A 17,475-nucleotide genomic window follows, 5' to 3' on the forward strand; every position below is an offset into this window, starting at 1 on the left:
CTTTGTGTCCTGTGTGTTCTTTTTTGTCCTTCTGTTCTAATTTTGCTTCTTTTTCTGGCAATTTGGAACTTGAAATAGAAAGTTAAAAGCCTAATGCGTCTAACATGACAAAAACTAGCCAAATTATCCATAAGCAAAGGGCTCTATTCTTGTATTCTCCAACTTCATTCTTTCTACTCTACCAAATTGGTCAAACTTCTGGTTCACATTGGTTAATTTGCCTCAACGTGCGAGTGAGTAGTTGCTCCCATTCTTCCCAAGAGAATCTCCAACTAATGCCCAAATTGGCTAAAAAATTACTCCCCGTGTCTCAATTTATGTAGTAGACTTTCTTTTTTATATCTGTACAAAAAAAGAATGATACGTTTCTATATTTAGAAATAATTTAACTTAAAACTTCCCTTTTTACCCTTAAATATATATGGCTTGTTTTAGATCACAAGTTTCAAAAGTCTTCATTTCTTTTTTAAATTATGTGTCTAGTCAAGCTATATCATATAAATTGGGACAGAGGGATTATTGTTTTTGGTTCAATAAGGTATTAATGTGATAATTGAAGATGATTGGTGACTTCAGTTATAGTTTTAAGTAGTTCAAATTAATAGTTGTAACAGAGAGTGTAGGGAAAGTGAAAATGGACCCAAACATTGTCACATTGACATGGGTGCGGCAAGGATTTTGGTGGATTCAAGCAACTTAGTCTAAGAGTGTGGCCTAGTGTTCAATAAAGTGGGAGCAAAATCATAAAGTCTTAGGTACAAATCTCAGCGGAGGTAAAAAACAATAGGTGATGCCACTTTGCCTAAAACTTGGTGCATAAAGTAAATATGTATAAATCTTGGTGCGTAAAGTTAGTTGATACAGGTGCTGATACCTGATGGAATAGATTGAGGGACGCCAGACCTCACCATCATAAAATAACAAATTTTCTTTTGAAATAACTTTTTTCAGAAATAATCCAAACACACAACTTTTCTCAAAATAATTTTTTCGAAATCTTGATAATAATTAGTTTTCCAAAGCTAAAACCAAAATCAGATGCAAAGGTCCCTTAGTTTTCTCATCTTCTTCCTCCTTTTGGCGGAGGGTCCGCCACGAATTGGTTGTTATCTATGTCAGATCTATAGAACGTATATCAAGATTTTCATGATTACTCTTTGAATATGTCCAAATGCACCCCAAATTCATATTTACATTCAAAGCTCTAGATAGTAGATACAACACATAGAACATGAACATTGAATGCGAAAGGGGGACTCAACGAAGCGGTCTCACACTCTTTAGTGCTATGAGGTAGGCAAGTAGGTGAACTCCCACTTCCTACAACCAACCCCTATAGTTGTATTTTTTTCAACAATCTATTTATTACTTCCAATTGCGTCAGTTTAGTATTAGAGACAGATCAAACATATAAACAGTGCACGAGAGCTAATGTTGAAAAGTAATATGATCTTACTTCCATGAACGTATCATCTCCACATCCTCAATTCCAAGTTAGGTGGGATGAGTTATACACACAAACACGTACACAAAACAAAAGTTAGGCCTTAAGCAGAGGTTTGTCTTTTTATTTTTAAAAATGCGTGTGCATATACATTAAGAAATGCACTCATGGTCTTTAAATTCGGATTCTTCTTTTCTCTAGTTTTTTTTTTTTTTTTTTTGTATAACCATTCATTATAATACCTAATAATCAGAGGCGGAGTAATTAAGATTTCGAGTTTATGGGTTAAGCAGAACTATAGCTCCATCTGAGCCACTAATTTGGCTAATTCCGATCACATCGCATAGGGTCCAGTAAGAGAAAAGGTGCTTCCTAAAAAAAATTATTCTCTAATTTCGGACGAAGAAATCTCACGGTCTCACTGTATATTATATTTTAACTCCATACTAGCTAGATTACAAGCATATAGATACTCATCTCGTAGGTTATAAAGTATTTGGTCCCTTTAAATACATCGGTCCCATTTGATTTTCCATTCAGACAAAGTCTTAATATTTCTAACTTCCCTATATGCCTCTTTTTAATTTCCTTGGCCACAAATTAAAGTACAACGTTACTGATATTATCTTGAAAGTTGGGTTTTCCCTCTGTATACCTCTCCTCTGCTAGTTATAGGTGCAAGAAAGATGATGGAGGGAAAAGTTGAGGCAATATCCAAGGAGCTACACGATAATAATGGAATTCATTGTGAAACAAAATTGGGGCAGGAAGGAGAATCAGTAACACAAGAGATCATCCAAGTACATTGCGATGACAAAATCAGTGAAGAAGAGAAGAAGAAGATTTCTCTCGTGAGAGCTCTAGTAGAGAAGCAAGATCCTTCTTCCAAGGTTATATTTTAGTTCTTAATTAGTTCCTAACATTTGCTTAAAGAGAAAACAACATGATTTTTCTATATTAAAATGATCAAGAGCAAGAGATTTTTTGTAAGTGTACCATGTTGGTCAAAGAAATGAGCTGTTGTCTTGTAAGGTTTTTGTAAAATACTCACCTCATGGGCTAACTTTTGTAGTTGAACTAGACCCAATATAAGTTTCTCTAAATCATGATATTAGAGTTAAGACTCATTCGTGTTCTTGATTTATCCAATCTTGAGCCCCCTCTATCAGTTGTGGAGCCACCTTAGTCAATTGACACCCCTTCATTGGAAAACTATACTGTTTAGCTAGGCTAATTATTTTGTATGTGTATTGTTTCATATATACTTTGACACCCTTTAGTGAACTCGCCACTGCCCTATGTTATATTATCCACACACCAAATGTCTAATTCTGGTCATGCTGGACGTGTTAAGTGTCCCCATTGATTAAGGGAATGATTTTTTCCTTCTTTATATGGTTTTAAGTCATGAGCTGATATTTTAAGGTTGAGTAAGGCTCAAAGTTCATTTTCTTATATTTTATACATCAATTATTTGCAGGAAGTAGATGATTTTGCGATAAGAAGGTTTCTTCGAGCAAGGGATCTGGATGTGGACAAAGCTTCAAGAATGCTCTTGAAATACCTAAAATGGAAGAAAAGCTTTGTGCCAAATGGGTTCATTTCACCCAGTGAGATTCCAAATGAGATAGCACAAAACAAAATGTTCATGCAAGGAGTGGACAAATTAGGACGCCCAATTGCTGTCGTTTTTGGTGGCAGACATATGCAGAACAAAATAGGAGGCTTTGACGAGTTCAAACGTATGATTATATTTATTTTACTGATTTCATTATACTTGGCCTGCTGTTTTTTGGTCACTGAAATGACTTTTGAACCAATCAAGTTACTTATATTCAAGTCTTTATTTTTATTTACAGGATTTGTGGTCTTGGTTTTAGACAAACTATGTTCAAGGTACACAATCTTATATTTCCTCTGTTCCAAATATCTCACTTTTCGCTTTTCTTTTTTAGAATCAATTTGGGAAGAGGTGATTAGACAGAACATGACGCAGTTTTAATTTATTAAAGATATGACCTTAGATAGCAGGTTATGGAGGACACGAATTATGATAGAAGGTTAATAGGTAGTTGAGTGTTGTCTCGCTTATCTTTCCATGCTAATAGTGATCGTAGTATTACTCTTGTAGTTTCTTGTCCTTCAATTTCTGTTACTATTTGTTGTTTCTTGTATTTCGATTATCGTACTAGTTTGTGGTCGTTACTGTTCCTTTTTTCAGACTGTTTTGTCATGCTTTCCATAATATTTTGCCATGGCTTCTTCACTTCCGTTATTTCTTTTTCCAAACTGCTTTGAATTGTTTTTCCTTGAGCCGAGAGTCTATTGGAAACAACCTCTCAACCTCCCAAGATAGGGATAAGGTCTACATACACTCGACCCTCCCCAAACCCCACTTACACTGGGTATGTTTTTGTTGTTTTAGAGTCAATTTGGCTAATATTCGAGGTTAAATTGAATTAGATTAAATATATTGAGTTAAAAGTTCAATATTCGGAAACTATACAAAAAGTACTATAAGTTGCAATTCTTCTCATATTAATATGATGAAAAGATACATCTTAAAATGTTAATCAAAGCTCGTGTAATTTGAACCTTGATGCCACATATTTTGGAACGGAGCGAATATCTTATAATATAATTGGCAAGTTTGCTTCCTAAAGAAACATTCCAAGTCTGTTGAGACATGTAATCTTGAATTTATTTATTTTTTAATTATGTAATTTTCTTGATAAATCAGGACCTCACCAGGAAGGGAAAAGTTTGTTGCAATTGCGGATATCAAAGGTTTTGGGTATGCCAACAGCGACGCTCGTGCATACATTGGGGCACTATCCATTTTACAGGTCTATGCGTTGATAGTTTAAAAGGTTTTCCTTACTACCACACCACTTTAAAGATGATAGGTAAACTGTCCATGATAAGAAGAATTAGTAACCAGAAATGCAAGACAACTTACCTGGTAAAACAAGTTAAAATACACTGATAGTGTAAAAACTCTTGGCACTGCCAGTATATATAAATGAAATCCTGTGGTTTTCCCGCCTGTAATTGTCATGGGAAAAGGCTCACCATGCTATAGTCCGTTAATTGCAGGATTGCTACCCTGAAAGACTTGGAAAACTGATTGTGGTTAATGTTCCTCACCTATTCTGGGCAATGTGGAAGATTGTGTATCCTTTTATTGATAACAAAACCAAGAAGAAGGTGAGGGCTTCAAAATGGTTGATGAAACAATGCTAGAATTTTTGTTAATCTGCTGCTGTAGCCAAGGATCAATAGCCTCGTTATATTTTCTGTTAAAGCTTGTATTAAATCATCTTCACCAAATTAGTATTCATCTTTTCTATCAGATCATATTCGTTGAAAACAAACGACTCACAACAACTCTACTTCAAGACATTGATGAAAGCCAGCTACCAGAGATTTATGGAGGCAAAATGCCATTAGTTCCTATTCATGAAGCCTAAGCAAGTAGTTACTATTATTCAGAGCTCCTTTTTGAGGTAAAGCTCTCGAGAAGACGAAAATGTTTGTACATTGTGATTATACATTTGTATACACTATGCATTCATAAACATATAGTAGTTCCTATTCATGAAGCCTAAGCAAGTAGCTTTTACACTCTTTTATGATTGAAACTTCAGCTTCCATCTGAATTTTTAGTAGACTGGATAAACCTCACTCTAGATTCTACAGCAAATGAAGATAAGGTTATATAAAATTGATATTAATTCCTCTTTGTAGTCCTGAAAGAATTACTTGTCCATCAACTTTTGGAGGAAAACACGCACAGATGAATTGAGGTAATGGGTTGACGTGTATAGTGTCTACAAAATTGTACGTGGAACGCGTGGCTCTCATGCTTCCCATAGAATACTTTTGTCACTCACTTTTTGGACACTTTCTTATCATCTCACGTTTCTTTATCAACATTTAATCGAAATATGAAAAAGAATAGGGAAAGAATATCTGTGTATTCATTATGAAGAAAAAAATTAGTGTAAATTTTCGTTGCTTCGTCATGATTAAGTAATCGATATTATAATAATTATTTTAACTCGTGATTTTTAAAATTGAATTATTTGAATTAATTTAAACATCAATACGAGCTGAGTAAATATTTTTCATCAATATGTTCATTAATTTCTCTTGTTTTAGTTCTTGATGATAACTACTAAACGTTCTTTTCAGCTGCAAACACCCCTCCCCCCAGAAAATACAACCGATAGATCACTTTGCCAAGAATGCTTACTTTCGCTTATAATGTTCTACTCCCTCTGTCTCAAGTTATGTGATATTTTTCGCTTCTCAAGATTCAAGTTGTATGAACTTTGACCAATATTTTAATATGTGTTTTTTCACCAAATTAATATGAGACAAGTTGTAACTTATAAGTAGTATTTTTCATGTAGTTTTCAAATAGATTAGTTTTTTCTTAAACTATTGAGCTAATCTAATACAATTTAGCTTTAAAGCGATCAAATTGACTCTCGAAACGAGAAAGATATCACTTAAATTAGGACGGATGGAGTATTAGATAAGGCTGGATTTGGATGGTACTAATATGGAGAATGATAAGCTAATTGTCGAAGAAAATGCAGAGTATTTGGGTTCATGAGTTACTTATCTTGTATTATTGAGAAAGCCTATAGAGAATGATAAGCTAATTGTCAAGTAAATAAAGTTTTACTAGTGGGCGTTCTTATAGCTGACCCAATAAAGGGAGTGCAAGAAGAAATATGAAGGGGGCCAAAAAAAATAATAATAATAATAATAATAAAGGGAACATAAGGTCCAAAATTTTAAGATAAGGCAGGTTTGAACTCAAGAATGAAAAAGACGAGTAACACTAATTTTGAACTACAATTTATTTGTCACGGAGCTTACTTTATGGTAAACATCAGGATGTCAAGATAATTTTTTTTTTTTTTTTTTTACCCTTGAAAGGAGGATATCAAGAAATGCTGAACGAGCAAAATTCACAATTTTATGGGATGTGTAAAGATTTATTTCCTTAAAAAAAAAAAAAAAAAGAAAAAAAAAAAGAGTCTTGATAACAGTAATATGCCATTGTATGGTTTCTACTGTAAATATCTCAGAATGTCACTCAGTTTTGAGGATTATGTAGCAAAATCATTTAATTTTATTTTGTATCATGTTAAAAAATCATTCAACTTAGAGCTTTTCTCTTATAAATTATTCAGCCAAATTTGTCATAGAAAAATATGACACGACAAAATAAATTAATTTTTTATGTCATGTAGAGTTAGTAGAGATGTACCCCGCAAATAAACCAAAGTAAAGAAGACCCATATATTATTTTGTTTTTATCAGGTTAAAACAAAATTAAAAGCTCCAAATTATATTTGTGAATGCGTGTATATGTATCCGAGTAGTTATTTCTTTTGGTGTGTTTTTTATTTTAATTTTCTTTTTTGTCAAAGTTATTTTATACTGTTTTCAGTCTTCCATGCCCAATATTATTCAGCTGTTCTTGTATCGGACTGGTGTTAAGTGGGTTATCAATTATAAATCTTGAAAATCTTTACTATTTGGAGTATAGCAAGTTACTGGTAGTAACTTAGATATGGTATTACAGTGATCTTGAATTATAGCGTGCTTTTCAAATCTCGTTTGCCCCTGACAATCAAGAATTTTGCGTCTATCCATTTGATTCGCATGATTGAACATGATAATAATGATGATGAGTTTATATTTGTAATAATTAATTTTGTTTTAATCAGACGTAAAAAATCATAAGATATGAGTATTCTTTTAATTTTGTTTTATTTGTGGAGTTCATGTCTACATGATATATAAATTAATTTATTTTGTCATGTCATATTTTTTTATGACGACTTTGGTTGAGTGATTTTATGAGAGAAAAACCCTAAGTTGAGTTATTTTATCGATATAAAATAAAGTTGAATGACTTTACTGCGTAATTCCTCATAGTTAAGTGACGTTTTGAGATATTTACTCACGGTTTCTACAAGTAAAGTAATAGTAACAATATGACTTTTACAACTTTTTAATTGTAAAATGTTAGATTACATTTATGTACGGACCTTTTTTTTTTTAACCAAACATAGTGTCACTCACTAGTAGTTCTTCTTGGCGGACATAGAAGGTAAATAAAATCATGATTTTTCTAAAAGACCAATATGATCCGTTTGGGAAACTTAAGAATTAGGATCTACAAAATTTAGTTGAATCATTATTTTATTACTATATTTACTGCGATATTATGATCCAGGATCTCACTCAATCAATTTGTATTCAATTTACTCTTTGCTTAGTAAGAATCTATCTAAAATCAATATCTTACTCCATCATGATGTGCATATCTATTAATGCAATGTATTATAATATTATATACTATATAGATCTTTTCTGTTAGAACATCTTCGGTAAGTAATTGACTGACCTTCTAAAAAGAGTGACAATCAAATTTGACTATTGATATTCTGTCAAGCCTTGAAAAAAAATGTCCAAATTTAGATTTTAATAGAGATACTTATCATTAGCCTAAATTGTATATATACATAGAGGGTGTGCGTAGAAAATTCACAAGTCATACATACTACATCACTATTACTTTTTTTTGAGTTTGTAATTGAAAGATGGCGATGTCCTCAAAAATCTTTTTGATCTTCCTCGTCCTTATTGCCATTGCATCAGGTACCCTCTTTTTTCTACAATAAAATGTTATAGCCAAAGGCGGGCAGCACTAAGTTTGGGTTCAATCTTTAAGGTCTCAGCACTAAATTTGTATTTTTAAAATTATGAGTTCACATATACTATTCATTGCAATTCTAATAATTTTTTACACATGAATTTATGATACACATCAAACGTACTAAGTTTAGCCTTAGTAGTTATACTTATTCATTTTTTTTTATTTATAATAGAAAATTTTGAATTAACTTGTGAGCATCACCAAACATTAAAGTTATGTTTCTACAACCCAACTCTCTTAATAAAACTACCAAAAACATATAATTTCTCGCGGATTTTATGTCAGAAATTTACTTGTCAGAAACAATTTTAAAATACTTTCTATAAATACCAAATTTCTGACAGATTGTCGATTGGAAATTCCTGTTAGTGATGGAGCCACCTTGAATTAAGGGGTTTCAATTGTATTGTGAACTGATACCGCTTAGCGAAAAAAATGTAGTACCTAAATAGGTCAAAAAGATTATGTATAACTTCTGGATTTGAAATCACTGCTTATATACTCGGTATTGGCCATAATTCACAAGAACATTCTGTAGTCTTAGTAAGAGGGAGAAGGGTTAAGGATTTACCCACTATTATATGTTGAATTCCCTTGACTTTTTTATGTGTTTAATTATCTACTTATAGTTTGACTCTCGTTAGCGAATATTCTGCCTCCATCACTGACAGTATGTGTATATGTATGACAGTGTGTGTAGCACAAGGACGTTGTGGAGAGTCATGTACAGAAAGCTATAAGGGGATATGCAGAGATCATCGAAGCGATCCCCAATGCAAGGCTTATTGCTCTGAACGATTTGGAGCTGTTAAAGTGTGTGAAGCAAGATGTGTGGACGAGGACGACTATATCTTTTGTCAATGTACCCTATCGATAGATGCATGTCCCCAAAAATAAGGATATTTGATTTCCGTTTCTCTCTTTATTTTTCTTGGCTATTAATTAATAATTTGAATTATTTCCTCATCTTCATCGTTGTCTTATCCTTTTTTTATCTGTTATATTTGGTTAATTTTTGTGCACTTCAATTTATGAATTTTTATGTGAGCGTGTTTGATAACAAAGATTTACTCCAATAGTATTGCATATTGCATGTTGATGACCACCCAAAATGGGTGTGTTAGCTTTCTCAATTATGATAGTAATATATAATTTGGAAGGATCATCTCCAGCGGCATACCATATTGCATAATGCTACAAATAATCTATATTATGAGAAAATAACAAAAATGGTCACTTATATTTAAGGGTAAGTTCAAAATAGTCCCTTAAGTGTGTTTTGAACAATACCTTTGCCACTCACATTTTGGAGCCTTTCTTATCTTCTCTTCGCTTCATTTATCAAGCTGGTTGATCAATATGACATGCTAATTTTTTGACTTCGAAAATTTAATCATATATATATTTAAAATATTAATTATGAAAAGGCAAATTTTTGGAATAAATTTTTTTCACGTAGCATGTACGTAGTAATAAATAATGGTGCGGTGATGAAATGCAATGATACTAAAGATTTGACTTTTCGATTATTTGTATTTTGACAACTAAGTCATAGTTTAGTACTTTATGGTTACAATTTTTTTTTATGACGTCAATATTACGACCCAAAAATGGGGTTATAAGAAGAAATCTAAAAAAAAAAAAAAAAAAAAAAAACATGAGGTCCAAAATTTTGAAATAAGGCAGGTTTAACTCAACTATGAAAAAGAAGAGTAACACTTCTGTTGAAGTATAATTTATTTGTCACATAGTTTACTTTATGGTAAATGATTCTTTTTGGGATATAAGAAATTTCTTTTTTCTTTCCTCCCTCCCCCCCACCCCCACCCCCACTGAAAGGAAGGTATCAAGAAATACTGAACGAGCAAAATCCAAATTTTTATGGGATGTGCTAAGATTATTTCTTAAAAAGTGTTGATTACAGTAATATGCCCTTGTATGGTTTCTTAATGTACAGTAACAGTAACAATATAATGCTACAAATAATCTATATTATGAAAAAATGACAAAAATGGTCCGTTATGTTTAGTGTAAGGTCAAAATAGTTTCCTAGGTATACTTTGAACAATTTTGATCCTTTAAGTTTTTCAAAAATTAACATTTCTTCGTCAAATATTAGTTAGATTTGACGGTTTGACGGCCAAAACTATAAAAAGAATAAAATTAGTTGAACTCACATTTAGAAGCACAAGTTTTGTAGTTTATGCTATTTTTGATTCATTTTCAAAGACTGTTGCAGCTTTTGAGGTGTACTTTCTGCTAATTTTTATATCTTTTTAGTGTCTAGTACAACTTCATGTGTTGTATATTTTCGGATTGATAAGACTTTCTTGTGTTTATGATTAATTTTCTTTTTCTTATTTTCGTCAAATCTAACGAACATAAATTATTACGCTATATATTTGACAGAGACAAAATATTAACTTAAAGGATCAAACCTTTTCAGTCCATACGTGATTATTTTGAACCTATCTTCAAACGCAAAAGACCATTTTTTTTAGGGAAAAAGGTCAAAAATACCCTTCTACTTTGGAAAAGGGGTTAAAAATATCCTCCTTTACAAATTAGGGTTAAAAATACCCCTTCCGTTATTAAAGTTTTCAAGTATACCCTTGTCTTAGCGGAAATTTCCAAACTAACCCGATTTTATTTTTAAATCCGCTACATTTAAACCCGACCCAACTAAATAAAAAATCCATATGAGCCACCCGCTCATGTACCTAGTGGCTCCAGATGTAAGACTCGGGAACAAATTAGTCGCATATGGATTTTTTTATGTAGTTGGGTCAGGTTTAAATGAAGTGGGTTTAAAAATGAAATGGGGTTATTTTGAGAATTTTCGTTAAGACAGGATATATTTGAAAAGTTTAATGACGAAAAGAGTATTTTTGACTCAAATTTATAAAGAAGTATATTTTTAATCCTTTTCCCAAAGTAGAGAGGTATTTTTGACCCTTTTCTCTTTTTGTTATTGTCACTCCTAATGAAAAAGAAGTAATTAAATATCTAAATTTAAGTTTGGTTTCGAGATAAGTAGCCCATTTGGATTGGCTTATAAGTTACTTATAAGCTGTTTTCAGTTTTTTTAAGTATTTAGCTGACCAATTTAAAGTTATCTTATGCTTAAAATAAATTCAAAAAAATAATTAGGCTCATTTAACTTAAGTTATCTAAAGCAGCTTATAAGCTTCTTAAAATAAGCCATCCAAACAGGCTCAAGGCCATGTTAAAAATAACCTATTTTCTCTCAAATTATTCTCTTCCCAATTTTGCTTTCCACTTTTTTCCATCAAAACCAAACAATGGAGAATCGTTTTCAAATTCATCCCTGCTTGCGATCTGAAAGTGCCCCAACACAATCACCGTTACAACTTCTGCTGTTGGCTGTCGTTTAGGTAATCCGCAACTCAATGTATTCCCCCCCCCCCCCCCTCCCTCTTTTTTTTTTCCTGTTTGATTACATACTTTTTTCATTTTTTTAATACTTAACATTATAGCGTACGGTGTAAGCATCCGTGCTATCAACAACTATTGAAGGGACTGTCTCAGTTGCTACGGTTGATGAAATTATAGTGGGCCAACTGATAAAAAAGGTTATTAGTACTTTTGTTTTTGTTTAGAAAAGCTATGTTATGATTTCTTGATCTTTAATGCTCGAGCATATTGGATAAAGGGAAATACTAAGTTTTTTTTTTTTGCTCCCATTAAACTTTGATTACTGCTATCTAATGGATGTAGGTAGAGTTGGGGCTGTTCGTTTTCTCGAGAAAAAGAAAAGTTTTCTTAGAATAATCAGTTTGAAGAACAAAATTGGATTGAATATGGATGTTGAAAAGGGAGTTAGATTTTGTTGGAACTTGGAAACCATTAGCATTTAGCACATGTGCATAAGACATCACTTAAGGTCTGAATTGTTTTTCAGCTCATTTCGGACCCGTAAAACCCCCCCCCCAAAAAAAAAAAAAAGCATACCCAATTAATTCCCTATAGAAGAAGTAAAATGTTGGTTTTGGTTCTTGCTGTCTGGTTTATAAAGATACCAAAGTGTTTAAGTAACTATTGTGTTGGTATATTTAGCATTAAAGGTGAAGTATGATGCTGGCTTCTTCGTGTTCTTTATTTGGTTCAATAAAAACCTATATGATATGACGAGAATGATCCATATAGCTAATGGCTGATAGACGGATAAACTTCCTTTGTTGCTTTGTGGCTTCTTCGTAGTTTCTGTATGATGTCAAAATTATATGTTCGTCTTATGATTTGATTTTTGATGTAATTAAATCTATGTTTTGTGTATATATTTCCTAGCTAAAGTACTGAAGTGACTGTATTATATTTGTCAGTGACCAAGTAAATTTCGGTGACATGTCTTTGCTCCAAATTAAAGTAATATGTAGTGTATGCTCGAAAGTGATTATCTAATGTATATTTTGCTGAACACAGCAGAAAAGCGGCCTCCCTAAAACAACAACAACAGCCTAGTTTCCATGTTAACACTTTTCCTGTACTGGTCAACTCCTCACTAATAGACACTTGTTAAGCCTATATTTTGTGGAAAATATAATATAGGGCAAAAGAAAGGGTGTCGGTCAAGGGTAAGTAACTGGAGACACTTTTAGAAATTTGGGTACTAACCGATGTACGATGTCTTAACAACGAAAGCTAAGGGGTTGAATTTGAGTTATATAACTGGAGGTTTCAAAATAGGCTGGTGAAAGGCTGATGAAGTCCTGCTCTATCGTTAGTCTATCCTTGCGAGTAAGAGTGGCTGGATAGCAAGGATTGTCAGTGGATAACTTGCAGTGGATGGGTAATTCCGTAGGAAATCAGCTACGTAAAAGATAACTTATACATGAATGGATGAACTCTCGTTTTTCAACAGCAACAACAACAACAACAACATACCTAGTGTAGTCCCACAAGTAGGGTCTTGAGAGGGTAGAGTGTACGCAGACCAGTGTCGTCAAAGGCGCGCTTAAGCCCTGAAGCAAGGCTCAAAACATGTTGAGTTCTTCGCTTCGCTTCGCTTTATGTGCGCTTTAGTGTCATCATCAAGGCTCTACGTCAGTGTCATCGTCAAGACTCTAAGACATACTTTGCCTTGTCAATGAGCCTCTCTTGAAGGGGTGACACTAGATAATTCATATTTCACTTTATCGTAATGTTTTTACAATTCCTTTGTCCATATATTTGTTATTCATGATTAATGTTATTAATCTTGGACTAAACATATATAGATTTGTGCCTTTTTCATTAAAGCCCACGCTTTATTTGTGCTTAAAGCCCCAGCTGACTTTAGAGCTTTTTTCCACTTTTCGCTTTTGATAACACTGACGCAGACCTTACCCCTACCTTGAGGTAGAGAGGCTGTTTCCGATAGACCCTCAGCTCAGAATAAAACAATAACAAAGCAAGTCAAATAGGAAAAAGGAAACAGTAACAGTAGGATTCTTTTTGCTAATGAGGCAAGAGATAGAAATCTGCATTATAATCTTACTGAAAAGGGCAACACAAGCGCAGTTATAATTTGCCTAGGGACCAAATCGTGTTAGAGTCAAAAGCATTGATTTTTCTGGCAGTCATATGCTTGCATCTGTTTGGGATTGATCTGCATCTGCTGATCTGGGCCCATGCATTTAATGATCCTTTTATAAAAAAAAAAAAAAAAAACGATTTTGGGATCTGTGCAGGTTACCTCTCCTGTGTGGTTTGCGAGCTATTGCACAGGAGCTGGGTTTACCCTGTGCGCACCCAAAGGGTAGCGGCTGCGGGTTCCCATGTCATCAAAACAAAAAAAAAAAAACAACTTGTTGCATTTGCTTATCAAAGAGATACTTCTAATAAATTGATAAAAGTTGGGAAGTCAATAGATATATATACATGGAGAAGATCAAAAAGAGTGACGAGGATGTTGTATACTTGCTTATATGCACGAATTTAGAGAGCTACTATAGAGATATAAGGACTTCTTCTTTTTCCAATTCTTAATATGAAGATCTTCAGTTCTTGTTAATTTCAAAGGCGCAACTCATAGCAAGGTAGAGATTTGTGCTTCTCTCACATTGTTTAATTTGTATTTGTTTATAAGGTCACTTTATGAATGATGCCAATATCTGGTTAATAGTTAATACTTCTATTTTGTAGTATGCATTCTCAAATGTGGTTGGGAAGCTGTTGACTGGTTCCCCATAGTATTAATTGGTTTCATCAATTTGAGGTGGTTGTGCCGAATGATTCAAAATTATAAGGAGGAATCACTATCAATTTCTCGTTCACATTAATATCCCCTTTGGTGCGAGAGGAAGCTAAGTTATGCTTCTTTACTTTGTAGGATTTGGTGACTTGGTTGAAGCAAAATCAATTAAGACAGGAAACTTCAGATATGGTGAGTTGCATCCATATGAGAATTCTGTATTGAGTACTTAAATAGATGCTAATACTTTTGTGTTGGTATTTTCAGTCCGCGCTCTTTAATTTCCATTCCTTTTTGACGGTCGTGCTATTATGGATTTGTACATGCACTTATGTAAAGATGCATTTTCCAGCACTTCTTGAACAAAGAACTGGGTAAGTCTACCTGATTGTGTAGCTAATACAATTTTCTTTACTAGGTATTAAGTAGTGGGGACTCGTAGCTCAGGTGAGAGGATATGCAACTGATGTCAATCTTACCTATGTTTAACCTTATTTATTCATAGACTGCTATATTCACCATTTTTTAACATCTTCATATATCTCTTTTATTATTTTTTGCATTCAATTGGATGCCATAGCCTGAAAAGGCAACCACTTATCTAACTCGGTGCATTGGACAGCGATAATCACTTTAGCCACTTTCCCTCCTCCCTTCTCTGTGACTCGCCCCAATCTCCATCATTAGATGGGTGGTGGGAAAGAACAGGGAAGTCTGGTAAAGGATGGAGGTAATTTTCCATGAAGTGAAGAGGAAGTGAAAGGGCAACGTACTTGTCACCACCGGATTTTTCTACAAACATCCCCTTCAATGTACTCCTTCCGTTCACTTTTACTTGTCCACGTTTGACTTTGCACGCCCCTTAAGAATTAATAGATGAAGTATACATTTTACCATAATACCCATATTGATTGGTGTGTAGTCTCATTGGATTTGGAAATGAGTAATTAATGTTAAGGGTAAAACAAGAAAAAAAAAGTTTGTTTTTTCTTGATATGCTAAAGCGAACAAGTAAAAGTGAATTTATTTTAGTATAGTGGACAGGTAAAAGTGAACGGAGGGAGTACTTGATAACTGTTGTGATACTTAACATGCTCGAACATCTTAACTTCTTCATGTTTGAGCTTACCTTCTAAAAGTTGAAGGTTTTAACATGGTCTGCGTACTCGGGCTCAACATTCTTACTGTTGTTTCATAATTCATAGAGAATACATCCTTTTCCTGAAGTTTTTTGATGTACGTGCATTATGGTGAGAATTTGATTGTTCCCTGATGTAGTATTTTATACTTGTATGAAATGGTGGTTACACTTACTTGTGTGGATAGTTTTTGGCTCTAACATTCTCTCTTTGGTAAGACACTAGTGGGAAGTGGACCCCTCTACCCTATACCTTATAAAGGACTCAGTCCTATAATTTGGTGATTCTTATTGAATATAATGCCACTTTAATCACGAGAATAATAGAAGTGCACTTTTTATTGGATCTACTGTGTTTTGTTGGGTTTTTATGGGCGACAACCTTTGATCCTAAATGGAGGACCAATCTGTAAGTTTCTCCTTTAAGCCTCATTTTGTCAGTTTAGCAGCTGAAGAATGTCTGTTGTTGTGGCTCTATTTTTTATATCCTAATTAGATACTACTTATCGCAGGTTTCGAGGCTTCTTTTGGAAGGCTGCTAGAATAGGTAAAGTTATTTCCTACCATGCTGGTAATGTTGGTACTTAGGAGCTGTCTGTATTGTTTTGTTAACTCTTTTTTTAAAATTAAAAAATGCTGCCTTAATTCATTTTCTCTTATATAATTGAAGTTTGTTACTTTGGTTAAATAACAGCATATGTTATCTCTTTTTAACCAGATTTCACACGCGTAGTCCCATTAAAAATGCAACCGAACAATGAGCTCTGGATTTAAAGTTGAATTGCTGCTATATGAGTACCTGGTTGAAACTTAAGCATTACACATCAGATGAATGGATACTATTGCATAATGCGGCTAATCATTGTTTATGTGTTGTGCATAACGCAGCTAATCATTGATTACGTGTATGCATAATTTCGACTAGGGAGTTATACTTTAGGGTGGTCACTTGTCCGTCGGCTGATTCATATCAGCCTCATCTTTAAACAAAACTTTTGAGAAGCTTTATTTACGTGATGACATGTCATTTGCACGCCTAAGTGTGATCATGGAGGTTCTTGTGTCCTTTTCTGCTCCAATTCTATGCTAGGAACTTCTCATAACATCTCCGAATAGTCGCCTTCTTCAAAAGTCAAAAGGCATATGAAGTTCTGCGAACTAAGTTTTCTTGAACTTCCCTCCCTTAGCTGAACTTTTGACATATATAGCTAGAGCAAATTGAACTTATAAATCAAATAGTATAGATATTGCAAATCATTTTGCTATGTGTATATGGGGAAATAAGAAGAAAAGAAAGGTGTTGGTGTAGAGAGCAAACAATAGAAAACAGGTTAATCATTTATTTGTTGTAGCATAGTGAATATAATCTTTTGCCAAGGTGTTACTAACTGGCATGCTTTAATGTGGCAGGTGAGCGATTGAGTCCTTGGGTGGCTGTGGGCTGTCTGACAATGGGTGTTTCAATAATCTTCTTTTAAGCGAACAGTTACTTGAAACAAAAATTGACCTTGAGCTGGAAGCTAATTTACTGCTTCAAATTGTTTTTGCATCAAAATGCCGTCTTTGATCAAACTTGAGCACTGAATCGTTGTGACACTACTTTGATCTGGAACTAAGCTTTTGCTTGTGAGATGGTCTTGTTAGAAGGAGGGTCAGTGTTATGGATTCTGGCTTTTGTGACACGCTCGACTTGATACCTTTGTCTGCTAATGAATCCAAAAAATACGTTGCTGCATTGTGTCTGTTGATGATTATGCAATGTATGCCATAATCTACATTATCTACTAGTTATAAGAAAATCGACATAGTATTGTCAGTTGCTTCAGGTGGTCCCAAAATTTGCTTGTGATCCCAAAACCCTGCCACAAAGAAAAATGATTTAATTTTAAGTTGTCGCTTGTCAGTGTATTTTAACTATTTGTACAAGCAACTAAGTTACTAGAACTTGTTTGTGATCC

General features: G+C 33.7%; 2 protein-coding genes across 3 annotated transcripts; both read left to right on the top strand.

The window, feature by feature from the left end:
- The first annotated feature begins 1,964 nt into the window (after nucleotides 1-1,964).
- Nucleotides 1,965-5,026, top strand: LOC132042794 (uncharacterized). 2 transcript variants are annotated; one of them, XM_059433317.1, is made up of 6 exons: nucleotides 1,969-2,334; nucleotides 2,925-3,186; nucleotides 3,304-3,340; nucleotides 4,185-4,290; nucleotides 4,541-4,651; nucleotides 4,798-5,026. In XM_059433317.1, the coding sequence occupies exons 1-6, from the start codon at nucleotides 2,131-2,133 to the stop codon at nucleotides 4,912-4,914; spliced, it is 837 nt and encodes a 278-aa protein (XP_059289300.1). In that variant the 5' UTR covers nucleotides 1,969-2,130; the 3' UTR covers nucleotides 4,915-5,026. The 2 variants fall into 2 exon arrangements, with proteins under 2 accessions (XP_059289301.1, XP_059289300.1); XM_059433318.1 differs by lacking the exon at nucleotides 4,541-4,651 and having other exon boundaries at nucleotides 1,965-2,334.
- Nucleotides 5,027-11,469: 6,443 nt separating this feature from the next.
- Nucleotides 11,470-17,475, top strand: LOC132042793 (uncharacterized). Its single transcript, XM_059433316.1, has 5 exons — nucleotides 11,470-11,572; nucleotides 14,518-14,571; nucleotides 14,647-14,753; nucleotides 16,030-16,064; nucleotides 16,928-17,475. Exons 1-5 carry the CDS (start codon nucleotides 11,489-11,491, stop codon nucleotides 16,993-16,995), a joined length of 348 nt encoding a protein of 115 aa, XP_059289299.1. The 5' UTR covers nucleotides 11,470-11,488; the 3' UTR covers nucleotides 16,996-17,475.

Source organism: Lycium ferocissimum, unplaced genomic scaffold (genome assembly GCF_029784015.1).
Source record: "Lycium ferocissimum isolate CSIRO_LF1 unplaced genomic scaffold, AGI_CSIRO_Lferr_CH_V1 ctg1793, whole genome shotgun sequence".
Taxonomy (NCBI): Eukaryota; Viridiplantae; Streptophyta; class Magnoliopsida; order Solanales; family Solanaceae; genus Lycium; species Lycium ferocissimum.

Excerpts from the sequence above, each read along its gene's own strand:
- LOC132042794 (XM_059433317.1), top strand. The coding sequence starts at position 2,131 with ATGATGGAGGGAAAAGTTGAGGCAATATCCAAGGAGCTACACGATAAT. Across the intron at positions 2,335-2,924 it reads AGCAAGATCCTTCTTCCAAG|GAAGTAGATGATTTTGCGAT; the intron begins GTTATATTTTAG and ends AATTATTTGCAG. Across the intron at positions 4,652-4,797 it reads ATAACAAAACCAAGAAGAAG|ATCATATTCGTTGAAAACAA; the intron begins GTGAGGGCTTCA and ends CTTTTCTATCAG.
- LOC132042793 (XM_059433316.1), top strand. The coding sequence starts at position 11,489 with ATGGAGAATCGTTTTCAAATTCATCCCTGCTTGCGATCTGAAAGTGCC. Across the intron at positions 11,573-14,517 it reads TACAACTTCTGCTGTTGGCT|GATTTGGTGACTTGGTTGAA; the intron begins GTCGTTTAGGTA and ends TTTACTTTGTAG. Across the intron at positions 14,572-14,646 it reads GACAGGAAACTTCAGATATG|TCCGCGCTCTTTAATTTCCA; the intron begins GTGAGTTGCATC and ends TGGTATTTTCAG.